The following is a 14,903-nucleotide window of genomic DNA, read 5'->3' on the forward strand; positions in this document are numbered from 1 at the left end:
CTGTCCACTGCAGCAGCCACTAGCCATATGTGGCTATTGAAATGTGGCTAGTGTGAATGAGGAACTGAATTTTTAATTTGAGTTCATCTTAATTAATTTTGGTTTAACTTTAAAAACTGGTACTGTAGCCAGTTAGTGGAAAACTTTAACTAGTTTTGAAACAACTTGGCTATGTGAATTTACACTTTCAAATGTAAATTTTATGAAATCTAAATACTGCACAAGTATTTGTGATAAATATTTAATATTCCAATTGGAATGTGTGATAAGTATAAATACATACTGGATTTTGAAAACTTGGGATAAAAACAAGAAGGTAAACTACCTCATTAAAAATTGTATATTGATTATATGCCAAAATGATAAGAGTTTGGAGCTTCCCTGGTGGCGCAGTGGTTGACAGTCCGCCTGTCGATGCAGGGAACGCGGGTTCGTGCCCCGGTCCGGGAAGATCCCACATGCTGCGGAGCGGCTGGGTCCGTGAGCCATGGCCGCTGAGCCTGCGCGTCCTGAGCCTGTGCTCCACAGTGGGAGAGGCCATAGCAGTGAGAGGCCAGCATACCGCAAAAAAATAAGAGTTTGGATATACTGGGTTAAATAAAATATATTATTAATTTCATCTTTTTTTTTTTTACTTCTTAAAATATGGCTCCTAGAAAATTTAAAATTATGTGGCTTGCTGTATTTCAGTTGGGCAGAGCTGCTCTATATGCTTTAATTTCTTCCTTAATGATATGGGAATAAAAATAATTTCCTCCAGTAGTTGTTGTGGCAATAAGAAAAGATAATTGCAAAGTTCTTAGCAAAGTGCTTGACAAATAGCTGGACATGCTCAATCGAGAGCTGTTCTTCTGTGGACGCGATTTCCATCCTTACTTCCTCTGACCCACGAAACAGAATTTGGAGATATTCTGTGGGATATTCAGTCTGTTCTCATAAAGTGCACGAGAGCCAAGAAGGCCACTGACAGCACAGGGACCAATGGATGGCAGGGATGCTGATAATTTACCAAATGAACCCATATTTTGTTTTCACCTCACAGATTCCTACTTTTATAACTTTCATGACCTGTAAGATATGGCTTACATTCATTCATTCATTCATCAAACATTTTACTGAGTACCAATTTGTTGAAGAACCTAGATTCCATAGTTTTGCATTCTTAGGTTTCTTAATGGTTATAGACCTGTAATAAAAAAAAATCTGCTCACATCAGGAAACACTGAAATAGCTTTAAAATGATAAGATGCAGTCTATTCTTCATCACTAAGTTAATAACTTCAACTGTCCTTACTGAACTTAAAATGTATTATCCTTTTTCTTCTCTCTCTCACCTGATTTTCTATTTTATTATTGTGGAAGTTTTAAATTCTAAACATTTCTTTTTAAGATTTTGTATGTTTTTTCTTTGTTCCTTATTTCTAACTTTGGCATAATTTGGACACCTGGAAAGATGAAGTATTCTTTTATAAATGATCAAGGGAAAACAAAAAGAAACTAAAAGTTAAATTTTAGAAAAGTGGCAACTGATGGACAACATAGAAGAGAATCTCTAATAAACGTAGGTGTTCTTTGAAGAATCTATTCAGTAAGTATTACAGTGCTCGTGTAAATACGCTAATCTTGAATTTCCATTTCTCCACATTCTATGAAGCACAAATTAAGTTTCCTTTTAGCAGTTCAATTCTTTTTCCTAAAATAATTCTTTAAAGTATATTAAATTTGTGAACCTCTCTTAGTTTCTGAAGCAATCATAATAGCTAAAACTTACTGAGGTCTTTCTAAGTTCCAGGTACATAATAGATCCTTTATTTGTATTCACTAATTGAACTTTAAAATAACTCCATGAAATATCTCAGTAGACAGATAACAGCCCTCCAAAGTTGTCCATATCCTAAGCCCCAGAACCTGTGAATATGTTATTTACATGGCAAGGGGGAAGTAAGCTGCCGATGGAACTAAGGTGGCCAATCAGCGAACCTAGAAAAGGGGAGAGTATCCTGGATTTTCCACGTGGGACCAGTGTCATCCACAAGGGTCCCCTGTAAGTGAAACAGGGAGGTAGGAGAGTCAGGGGTCAGAGTCAGAGAGATGTTTGACAACACTATACTGCTGACTTTGAAGATGGAATAGGTCCATGAACCAAGGGTTCTTAACCCATGGCAACAAAATAAAACTTCGGACTGGCACATGGCACTCCTCCCTCTACTCACTCTCCAGGTTTCAGCTCCCTTGTCACTTCCTTAGAGGGAGCCTTCCTTGCTTGTGTGTATGAGGTTGGATGCTCAAAGGGTATAGTCTTAAGGTAGAATGTAACTCTCATTTGAAACACTTATCACGGTTACAATTTTACATTTGTTTGAGTCCTTTCTGTCTCTGCCATCAAACTGTAAGCTCCATGAAAGCAGGTCAGTGGCTGGCCTTTGCCATCTGTGCCTGTCAAAGGTAAGGGGTAGTTGTCCCTCTGTTGTCTACTGAATTTCTGATGTTTAGCTAATTAACAATCCAAATTCGTTTGACACATGTTCAATTTGTTGGACATGGTCTTAGAGAATAAAATGTGTTCCAGCAGAACAAAGCAGATTATGGGAAATGAATTTCAAAACTCCTAGACTTTAGCTCCTGAGTAAATCAGCTCCATGAGAAGAAAATATGAGAGAACAAAAGAACTATCCAGAAGAAATTTGTTGAAGCATGACAAAAATACTCTATTTGTATTTGGTTTGCCAAAAGATGCCTTTTTATCCTCAACTGTATTACTCAGTTTGCACAAGATTTCACTGTATTGAAACCTGGAACTTGAGGATAAGTTTTAAATCTACTCTTCTAGAAGGCAAAGACACAAACAAAAACAAAACAAGCATAACCAGGGTTTTTCTATATTTGATTATTTAAAAAAGTTAAGGGACTTTTTGTTACCACTTATTTGTTGAGTCTTGACTTTTTCTAGCCATATAACTGTGTGTTTCTACTTGTAATAAACTGTTTCTTAATCTTCACATTATGGTCTCCCCTCAAACAGTTATACCTACTAAAAGCATAATCTTCTACATGTTCTTATAATATATATTTTTACCAATAATATAAATATCTATTTATATCTATCTATAGTTGAATTTGCTAATTGTTTTTGGTATAAGTTTCTACTCCCATATACCTGATTTTCTGCTTTTCTTTATCACTGTGGTGGTTTTATATTTTAAACATTTTAGATTTTGAATATTTTGTCTTTGTTCCTTATCATTTCTAAATATGTGTTATTTGGAGAACTAGAAAGTTGCCAGATTATTTGGACAAGATGATACCAGATGTAATTTGAATCTAGTATGGCTTTGCCTCAAAGATTTGTGTTGCTAACTACGAAGCCTCAGTCACATTCAATTAATTCTTATACCCATGGAGAAGCCGTTCAATTCATTTATCCATTTTCTGTGGCTTTGAGATTCAGTGCAAATTCAGTGCCCAAGGAAAAATAACTGCCAAACACTCCCTGTGCTTTTAAGTTCCACGTTACACCCATCTATCTACGGCAAACCATTTCAAATCAGTCTCCATTTCACAAGCTTCCTTTCTCTGGGGAATCTTACATTAGTATATCCAAAATTCAAACTCACTAAAATGAAATAAGAACATTTACTCAGGATTGAGAATGTTTGGAAGTTGTTTCCTCCACATGCATAAAGCAGAAACTGGGCAAAGCATGTTAAAATCCCTTTGGTGATGATAAAGTTTTATTAAATTGGAATATTTATTGTAGAGTAAGAAGAGAGATTATTTTATTTCCTTTGAAGTAGCTCCCATAGTATATTTCTCTCTGGTCCTGATTTTATTCATAGGACATAAGTAAACAAATGTGTGTTCCAAAGAGATGGCACCATTAGTTTCATAAATAATTGATGTCCTTCATTTAGCTTCCTTCCTTATCTTAGGTTCTCAAAGAACTTGACCAGGAAGGAAGGACTATTATGCCTATTCTACATGAGGGGACACAGATGTGGAGATTTACTGAAGATCAAAAAGCTAATCAAGTGCTTCCCTGGTGGCGCAGTGGTTGAGAGTCCGCCTGCCGATGCAGGGGACATGGGTACGTGCCCCGGTCCGGGAAGATCCCACATGCCGCGGAGCGCTAGGCCTGTGAGCCATGGCCACTGAGCCTGCGCATCCGGAGCCTGTGCTCCGCAATGGGAGAGGCCACAACAATGAGATGCCCACGTACCAAAAAAAAAAAAAAGCTAATCAAGTAGAAGCTTGACAGTTCACTCATGGGCCCTCTCTTCTGGCCACACTCACTATACCACCCTTTTGGGGTAGACATGGAGCAAATACAGTAAAACTCTAGTGGAAACTACCTCCCCACATCACTGATGAGTCACCAATGGATAATGAACTCTCACTGGGACAGTGACCTACAGTGCATCTCTGGTACTGTAAAGTTAGCTCCCTACCTGCAAGATTTTGTCCTTGTATAATGCTCACTAATTTACAAAGTGATTCCATAAAAATAAACATTCTGATGCTTCTAACAGACAGAATAGAGAGTAGTCCCCATTTCACAAACCCAGACAAATGAATTAGCATGTCTGGGTGATATGGGCTTTTAAGTGATGGCTTGAGACTCAGACACTGGGCCTTCTGACTCCAAATCTAAGATTCATCATTGAATCACGACCATTCTCAGACCCTCAGGTGAACAAAAGGTGCCCAGGAAAAACCCAAGTTCCTTTACACCTAGTTAGGCAGAGACCAAGTACACTGCAGAAATCAAATAAGTTAAAAAAAAAAAAAGAGAAGTTTCCATTTTGGTTGAGCCCACATCATTCACCAGAGTGGGGTTGGCAAACTTTTCCTGTAAAAGGCCAGATGGTAAATATTTTAGGTTTTGGGGCCATATATGGTCTCTGTTGCATAGTGGTCTTCTTCTTCCTTTTTTGTTTTGTTTTACAAAACTTAAAAGTTGTGGAAACCATTCTGAGTTCACAGGGCATACAAAAACAGACTGTGGGCGGAACTGGACCCACATACCATAGTTCATCAGAGCCCTGCACCTGGCAACCACCAAAGGATGACTTGTAATGCAGATCTTCAGGCGTACCTGAAGTTCCCTGGCTTTGAAATGTTTATCCTATAAGTGCACATCCTTGACTCACAGAAGAGAGTTCACCTCCCCGACTCACCGCAAGTTAGGCTATTTTTATTTTCCTCTGTCTTCAACCAAAATTAAAAGACAAAGCCACGTTTCGCATGCTATCTGCACTAGACCCCTGGCATTCACAAATGTAAATATCACGGTTTCTACTGTTTCAGAGACACCCCCAAATGCTCATGGATTTTAAAAACATTTCACTTTTAAGATCCTAAAATTGTGCTTGGGAGTTGGGCATACAGTGAGAGAGACCAGCAGCCTGCCTAGCACTTGCTTCTTGTCTTCCTTCTATTTTATCTCTACCCTGCATCATATAAATGGATAAATGCTCTTGGGGTGGGGGGGTAGGGAGGGGAAGCGGAAATAGGCCTTAAAATAGAAGCCAGCTTCCAGGGTTGGTGATTAGTAAATTACATCAGAAATTATACACATTCCTCAGAAAACAGCAGATCTCCATAAATTAAATTAGTGTCTGAGGCCTTCAACAAAATATGCTATAAAGGACGTAAGAAAAACTAATTCATGAAAAGGTTTCTGTTAATTCTCCCATCAGAGCAAAAATTTTTGAAGAGACAAACTAGAGCTTTGAAGGAATTTCCTCATTTTCTCCCAGTTAAATTTGGCTGCATTTTAATAGACATTGAAATAGTCTCAGATGGTGGGATTTCATGTGTCCCTTGCAAAGGCAAAGGGCCTACAATGATTTATTTTGATGTGTACCAAGTGTCTCCACTTTGGACTATGCAGCTAAACTATAATCAGTGCCAGCCCAAAGCTGATCTCTATATGAAGACTCAGGACCTGGACTCAGCAATGAGATTCTTTGATATAATGATGACTTGAGTACAAAAGCCTTTTGCAGAACATTCAAACCCTTGTATTTATTGTAGTAGCTGTCTTCATTCTTAACTTATTCCTGGACATTTCAATGAAGAGTTAGGAAGGCAGCTTTAACAGTTGAACTTTTCAAGTTGGTGTCAGTTGCTTAAAGATTTCAAATCATTGATGATACTGAACTTTTAGTCTATAAAAGCAATGGTGCTGGGCACCACTGGGGTATAAAGCCAACTTAGTTCCTGCCTACATGGGGTTTTCCACCTACCAGTGGGATAAAAAAAAAATATGAATAATAAGGTAAATAAACAAGTTCAATGAAATAGCTAAAGATATGATTAACTACAAATGGATTGACACACTATAAGTATTACAGGAAATTAGAGGAGAGATCATGTATTCATTCATCAATCATTAATTGGTATTTATACAGTGCCAAGCGTTATATCTTCTCTGTAGACTCTTCTTAGGGACTCTGAGCTATATATCCAATTTCCTATTTGCAACCTCCATGTATAGACCTCACAGGCATTTCAAACTTAACATGTCTTACAGTGAACTTAGATTAGCTTGCCAAATCTTCCCCTGCAGCCTTCCCCTTCTGAATGGCAACTCAGTCCTCTGGTTGTGCAGGCCAAAAAACAAACAAACAAACAAAACAAAACCAAAATACCATACATTCATCCCTCATTCCTCCCTTTCTCTCACTCTTTGTGTTCAATTTGTAAGCAACCTCTACTGGTCCTACTTTTAAAATGTATCCGAATCGACCCACTTCTTACAACCTCAGCAACTACCATCCACGTCTTTAGCTGGGATCATTGCAATAGCTTCCTGACTAATGGTCTCCCTGTTTCCACCCTGGACCCCTGGCAGCCATAGATCCTGTTACTGCCCTGCTCAAGGCCATCCAAATTAACAAACCTATAGTTAACACGGCACTTACTACCCACTAGGCACTGTTCTAAGCTCTTTACAAGTAGTAACTGAATTCTCACAATAGCCCTACACGGTAGGTCCTGTGACTCTCTGCGTTTCATCAGTGAAGAAATGCAGGCGCACTTAGGACAAGTCAAGACCACACAGCTAGTGAAGGGCAGACACAGGACTCAAACCTTGACATTCTGGCTCCACAGCCCACGCTCCTAACTTCTGTGCCTGCTCCCTCCAACGGCGTCCCTTCTCACTCTCAGAAAAAGCCCACGTCTTCATGATGGCCCGCCAAGCCTCACATGACCTGTCCCCTGTTCCCTCCACGACGTCCTTCTACTGCCTTCTCCTTGGCTCACTCAGCCACATTGGCCTCCTCACTGGTCCTCAAACACCCCAAGCTTCTTCCCGTATCAGGGACTTTCACCCTGGCTGGTCCTTCTGCCTGAGCCATTTCCGACTCACTCTTCACCTCCGTCAGGTCTTTCCCTCAAATGTCACTTTTTCAGTTAGGATGACCTCGATCCTTCTTATTGATAATCTTAATAACATATCTAGACATGATTCCAAGCACTGAACATCCTTACCTCATTAAACCCTCACAACAGCTCTGGGTTGAGGGAACTATTATCTCCACCTTACAGAGGAAAAGAGCACAGAGTAGTTAAAAAGTATGCAGAAGGTCACACGGCCGATAAGGGATGAATTCAGGATTGCAACCTAGAGTCTCTGGCTCTAGAGCCTGTGTTCTTACACACACACCCACACACGATCAATATACAAAATTTGGTGACTAGTGGTTGATGGGAAAGTAAGAGAATAGAAAATCAGTTTGCTCAGAAGCTTGTAGCCAGAGTGAGAAGGCGATTAGCATACCAGGTTAAAGGAGGATGCAAGGTAGGGGGTTTAGATGATCAGTTTCCAGAGCGCCGTTTCTCAGAGCGTCATCCACCACGCTCTCCATCGGAATCTCAGAATCTGAGATTCTCAGAAACACTCAGGGGGTGTTTGCTAACAGTGCAGATTCCTCAGCTCCACTCCAGACATTCTCATGTAGAGTCATTGGGGCCAGGAGCCCAAGGATTAGTATAAATAAGAACTCCTGGATGGACCTAGAGATTGTCATACGGAGCGAAGTAAGTCAGACAAAGACAAATGTCATGTGATATTGCTTATATGTGGAATCGAAAAAAAGGGTACAAATGAACTTCTCTACAAAACAGAAATAGAGTTAGAGAATCTGTAGAAAACAAACTTATGGTTACCAGTGGGTAAGGGGGGGGAGGGATAAACTGGAAGATTGGGACTGACACTACTATATATAAAATAGATAACTAATAAGGACCTACTGTAGAGCACAGGGAACTCTACTCAATACTCTGTAATGTCCTATATGGGAAAATAATCTTAAAAAGAGTGCAAATAGGTATATGTATAACAGATTCACTTCGCTGTACACCTGAAACTAATACAACATTGTAAATCAACTATACTCCAATAAAAATTTAAAAACATAAAGAACTCCTAGGTGATTTTGAAACACATTCAAGGTTTCAAACCACCATCTTGGAAAATAGGAAATCGTTTCATTGACTTAAACTAGGACACTAAGCGTCACAACCCTAATATAGTAATTCCATAATGAGATCTTCAAAATATACAAGCACAGTAAAATTTTGCCACTTAGGACGGGGATCTCGGATGGGTTTGTTCATTGGTGGATTCCAAGTACCTAGAACAGTGGTTGGCCAATAGTGCATCGGCAACAAATAGTTGTGGAGTGTGTGAAGTTTCAAGCGGCACAGAGGAAACGTTCAAGTTGCACAATAACTTTCTATGAGCGTATTTTACTCTGAGTGGTCCAACATTTCCATCAGACTTCTCATAAAAATTCACGCTTCTCAGTTTTATCATTATTTCCTTAGAGACATGAACAGAGTGAAAAAGTATATTGGCTTTTGGAATAATTGATCTAAGTGTGACCTGAGGCTCTGGCGTTGGGCAGCTGTGTGATATAAACAAGGTATTCGATCTTTCTGAACCTGTTTTCCTCATCAATAAATCCATCATCACCTCATTTAATGTCAGTAAAGGTATCCTATGAATTAAAAGGATCTTTGAAAAAAACAGGGCATTGTTATTAAGTGAATGTATTATTTTTTATTTCTCAATTACTTTGAAAAACAGTTTTAGGGGCAAATTTCTAGCTGCAAAATTTTATAGTCTAATTAGTAAAATTAGGAAAACTGACTGCTTTAATGACTGAGCTGGCATGAGTAATACACATAGCTATAGAATGTGTTACTGCTATTAAGAGTTAAACTTGGAGCACAAATGTGTCAAATCCTTTTAAATTTAATTTGTGAAAACTTATGGGAAAATGAGTATGAAAATATTCCCACTAAGTGTTTCCTCTTAGAGATCATCATAGCCCAACAGTTGAAGAACAGTCTTGCCCTTTTGAAAACCAGGTATTGATTTGTTGGAGAAATTGGCATAGAATGTTATAGCTTAGTATTCTGTCCGTCAAAGGCAGGCTAAATGACTTTCATTTAAAAACTTTTAGTGTAACAGGTATTTATCATTCATTATTTACTGCATCCTTGATATCTGAACATTGAAATCTAAGAGAAAAAAGTCGATTGTGCTGAAACCACGCAGACTTCAACGCCTCCCCAGTTTTGGAAACTTTAGCACACTACTTCCATCCCAACGTTGAATTTCAGTGACTAGGCAAATCTCTCCCTGAACCTAAAGTAAGGAGAGACTAACCTGTACTTTATTCTTGCTGATCAAACAGACACACAAAGAAGGAGTAACACTATTATAATTAAAGCACAGACAAAAATGTAATTTGACAAGTGGCAAGAAACAGCTTTCTAATTAAAACACCATGCATTCCACAAAATTCTCAAAAACTTCATTCTGATTTTATGTGTAAGTTAAGCGTTTTGGAAAGGCATTTCCACAGCAGCATTGGAAATAAAGGCCTCAAATACTTTGAAGTTAGAGATCTAAGTACCAATATTTACACAACTCGATGGGTTACATGTGATATAAAAATATCTATCTGGGGCTCTACTTTCAAATTTGAGTTATAAAATAAAATCCGCTTAATTAAACAAGACTTCAAAATTTTCTGTTTCTGCACAAAAGTTAATAACAGCATACAAAATGTTAGGCAGAAGACAGTTTCTCAGAGACCAATAAACTGCACACTTTCATGACAGATCTAAGAGAAAGAAAACCAGTTCTCTGAATAATACAGGAAACAATTTTGAAAGATTTTCCCCGAACAGGAAAGCACAGTAGTAAACTCTAGGTCACACATTTCTTTATCTGAAAACCCAAACCTCGAATGGCAACCTCATTTCTATAATAACAGTTTCATCAACGGAGGCTGCTCTGCCACAGATACCATACCATTATGATGAGGGTTCTGGGTCTACTCATTTCATCGTCACTTTCCAGAGGCAAAATTTCATGGGATGGTTCCTCCTGGCGTCGTCTACAAATGTGTGGACAGCTCCTCTGGACCACAGAACGAAAAGCCTGAAGCAGAACAATGCTGGCAGCGCAGCCCATCGCTGCATCCTGGAGCCCACAAAATAACTTCTATGTTGATGCTATGTTTGAAAACAGTGGCTCCTTGTCCCTGAAAACAGCCTACATTGCAGCTGCAGCGAGCTCACTCTCCAATCACTTCCTTGAGCTCTGATCATCTGATCACTGCCAAATAGCTTGGATGCAGAGATGGGAAAGATTTGATCCACCGAAACTGAACACACTCAGGGATATTAGAGCATTTCGCTCAGACAGCATTGCTCAGTTCATTTCAAGAGCATGTTTCCTGTTCATTACAGTGATTCTCTTCGATTCTGGTTTCAGAGGTCTGAATAAATATATCTTTCCCTCTCAGACACTTAAACAAATCACTCTTTTTCACATTAAACAACTGAAAAATTGACTTCACACTAACATTTTTTTTAAGGTAAATGAGTGTCATACAAAGAGTGACATGATTGTTTTCAAATGTGAAAACTTCCAGAAGTAAACTTTATTAGACACCTTACTAAGTGACTGGGGTTTTACTTATCAGAGCTCAGAAGTTCCAGAAATGAAATGGGCTCATCTGAAACATGCAGTCCGCTGAATCAAAATGATTTATCAAAAGTATGCACGCATTAACCAAACCCATGTGAGTGACACCAGTGTTCCCCCTGTGATTTCCTCTCAATAGCATGCTTGTTCTGTTCCCACACATGCAGTTCTGCAGCCTAATACATTTTTATATTTACACAGGCGGCTCGCAGGGCTGAAAATATCTCTATTACTGAGGTCAGGCAGGGAGCTCCACCAAGCTGACCTCTTCGGAAAAGCAGCTGTACAGCATTTTCACATCCTATCAGTAAGAATTCAAGGCTTCAGGAAGGACTTTGAGGTCTTTGGTAGTTAAGAGTCTAGGACTCCCTGACTCCTGTGAGACTAGTGACTTAGGAGGGAACCGGAGAGATGCTTAGAAGTCACGTGACCTGCCTGGAATGGCCTCAAGATCTAATGGTATACTCTAAGAGAATAGGACAGCAAGGGATGCTTGCACCAAAAATATCTCGTGGAAAATAGATTTTGCTTACAAATGAAGAAACTATGAAATCCCCGGTAGGATTTTTCAATGTCGAGATCTTTCCGTTTAGCTAATCCTTTTGGTGTAACTCTTGGAGATTCAAAAATGTTTTCTTTGGTTTCTGGGCTCCGCAGAGCAGAGGGTGTTGCAGGAAGTTTGGAGGTTTGTTTTGCTCTAAGGTGTGACCCCAGTGAAGTGGCTTTCGCAGAGGCATCTAGCAGAAGGCTCAATTAGGCATTAATTGCTCCGTAATCTGTCACAACACAGCCTCGTTTTAATTGGTATGTTTGCCAGAGAAGTAAAACATTTTTTTTTTCTTTTAAGAGGTACTGGCTACCAGTAGTTTTTCATCTCCCTATGTTTTCAGCAAACATATTTTAGTGCGGCTGGAAAAAGAAGAAAAAAATGCTAATGATGCTGGCAAGTCCCTGAACTCCCTCCGGACCTTTGTCAGAGTGCCCGGGTGCTAATCTAAACCATTTTTTTTACTCCAAACAACTAGGGCATTTACAGAAGAGAGGTCACAATTTAGCCTGTCTGGCTTGTGTATTGAATATCTATATAAATGGTGTCCACCAGAGACAAAGCATCGAGTGGGTTTCCATGATTATGAATGTGTCTTTTCAAACGGGATTGCTCCTCGGGGCTCCCTGGATGTCGGTGCTCACCCTGTCCACCCACTCCCATACCCCATGACCTATCACTCTCCAACCATTCTCTCGGGTTCTGGTCATCTGCTCATGACCGAACAGCTCGAATGCAGCAAGACACGGACTGGAGGTGCTTAAACACTCCAGCAACTCCTGTGGGGAACAGGAAAGGGAAGGTGGATCCCTCAGTTGCACACCATGGGCTTGGCAGGGAAGAGGCAGTTTGATACCAAATTCCTTTCTAGCCACCTCTCGCTAAGTCTGGCTAACCTCTAGGGTGGCTTTTGGAGTCAGATGTTTTGGCAGATGACAAAGTCTTGGGGGGAAAAAGCGATGTGCTTTCTAGCTATTAGAGTCCTGCTCTATTCATCGATCCCTGTTCTGCCTCTGAGGAATTCATCCGTTATTGATGCACTGCTATTATGGACAGAGTCTCAGAATTCTCTCTCTCTCTCTCTCTCTCTCTCTCTCTCTCAACTTCCAGCATCAAGGAAAGGGAACCTCCAAGAATTAGTTTCTTGTGAATTCATTACACACTACAGTTACCCAATGCACAAGAGACCAGAAGGATGAAAATCAGAGAATAATAGCTGGACATACAGTCCAGCGTTTTATGAAAATTTTCAAACGTGCAGCAAAATTGCAAGAAAGGGATCAGATTCTGAGCTCTAAGTTTGAAATAGTAAATTAAGCTGGAGGTGCGGTAGGGTGGGGGAAGAGATAGAAATCAACCCACAGACATAAGGGACCCTTTTTCCCTCACATTTGGCATAGATGTTGACACACAGGAAATAGTAAAAAAGGAAGAATCAACTCCCCACAGGTGTCTGCCATTTTCTTTGAAGTATTAACCAAATGAATCATTAACTTGGCCTTCAAGCATTAAATGTGCACCGAACACTATTGCTGACAGCAGGACGTTATCTTAGAAAACAAACATGCCCTCAGATGCAAATACTGTAATTGAGAAATGAAGTACGTATGTTTCCTTCCCTTCTTCCCAAAGTCCAAGTGAAGTGACAACAGAGCGGCATAAAAGGGAACATATTAATGACAGTGAGAAAGTTGGGGGCGGGATGGATCTTCGAGCAGATGAGAGTTTTCAGAGTTTCTCTGAAAGATGAAAAGTGAACATGGTCACATGGATCAATAACCAAAAATGAAGGATGAATAACAGCTTCCAGGGCAGGAGAAGGCCGTGCAAAGAGGAGCCACAGTTTTCAACAGAGCCCTGGAGGGGGCCCTCCAAGCTCGAGGAAAGTAGGCACTGGGTGTGAGAGAGTAGCTAGTGGACCCTACCCCTCACCCCAGCAGACAGAACTTTAGAGCACAGTAGCTCTCTGCAGAAGGGCAAAAGATTCCAGAATAAGTAGCCCAGGTGTCAGCTCCCCTTGGCCGGTGGAGGTGGGCATGTCTACAGCCTGCCCGCCTGGCTCACACACACTCTGAAGAAAAGATGGCAATGGGCACACCTGTCAGCTTGAGAGCTGAGAGTCAGGTATCAGTCTGAACCTAGTGAAGAAGGGGGCCTCTAGGGCTTTTCTCCCTGTTCCCAGAGCTGGAGGGCAGAGCACTCAGGCTACCCAAACTAAGTAGAACCCTCCTTATATTTGGATTTATTCATAGAGGAACTGACAGTGTATGTACTGAGCCACACGGTCCAAGTCTAACTGATCCCGGTGGCAGTCTGGAGGAAGAGGCGGCAGCAGAAGGCAGTAGAAAGGCTCCCAGTGAGCTGCAGAGTCAGACACACTCCTGCTCAGTCAAGGCTCTGCCACCCATAAGCTGTGTGCTCTCGAGCAAGTCGTTTAACCTCTCTGAGCCTTGAGAGTATCCGCTGTAACATGGAGATAATCCTTTACACCTGTCAGGATGTCGGCGGGAGGAGAGTACCTGAAAAGACTGGTACAGAGGGACTTCCCCATGGCACGGTGGTTAAGACTCCACGCTCCCAATGCAGGGGGCCTGGGTTCGATCCCTGCTCAGGGAACTAGATCCCACATGCATGCTGCAACTAAGAGTTCGCTATGCCGCAACTAAGGAGCCGGCGAGCTGCAACTAAGGAGCCTGCCCGCTGCAATTAAGACCCGGTGCAACCAAATAAATAAATAAAAAGACCAATAGAGAGCCTGGCCCGTAATCATCATTCACTGAGCAAGTGTGAGACTACCTGTGCTGATGGGGAGGGTGAAAGCTCGGTCTCCTCCCCAAAGCCTCCAGGTTCGGCTTAAACATGACACTGCCGCCGAGAAGCCTCCCCTGACAGACCTCGTCTCACAGCCCGAGGTAATCAGGAAGCGCAGTCCCATCACTGCACCCTGTGGGCTTCTTTCCTAACACATAAGCTGAAATTACATTCCGATGGATTTCATTTTTAAGAGCTGTCGTCCCCTCTCTGTAAGAGCTGGGATTGTGCTTCGTTCACTATAGGCCCTGTGTAACCACGCAGTAGATGCTCAGTGAATAATAACAATAACAATAATGAAACTTATAATAAAGCAAGCCCTTCCACAGCACTTCTTATGCACCAGGCACAGTTCTACTTAATATTTACACATACTGATTCATTTACATCTCCATTATGAGGTCGTGCTCTGACCACCCCCATTTTACAGGTGAGGAAACTGAGGCACAGAGAAATTAAGTGACTTGCTCCTAGACTCACAGCTATTTAAGTGGCAGAGCCAGAATCTGAACTGAGTCTGAGCCTTTGAAAACCAAT

General features: G+C 40.9%; 1 protein-coding gene across 7 annotated transcripts in view; it reads right to left on the bottom strand.

Annotated features, from left to right (window-relative positions):
- The window catches only part of DOCK10 (dedicator of cytokinesis 10), a gene marked incomplete at its 5' end in the record, with an annotated part of 279,536 nt that overhangs the window by 198,486 nt on the left and 66,147 nt on the right, over positions 1-14,903 (bottom strand). For 3 of the 7 annotated variants that reach the window (XM_079924880.1, XM_079924878.1, XM_079924874.1), the window contains one exon: positions 10,331-10,492. The exons of 3 other annotated variants lie outside the window; for them this stretch is intronic. In XM_079924880.1, the coding sequence (XP_079781006.1) occupies positions 10,331-10,492 (162 nt within the window). Of the gene's footprint in view, positions 1-10,330; positions 10,508-14,903 lie in introns of those variants that run through there. One more of the 7 variants, XM_079924873.1, reaches the window with a different exon arrangement.

This window comes from Stenella coeruleoalba, assembly GCF_951394435.1.
Source record: "Stenella coeruleoalba genome assembly, chromosome: 6".
Classification (NCBI taxonomy): domain Eukaryota; kingdom Metazoa; phylum Chordata; class Mammalia; order Artiodactyla; family Delphinidae; genus Stenella; species Stenella coeruleoalba.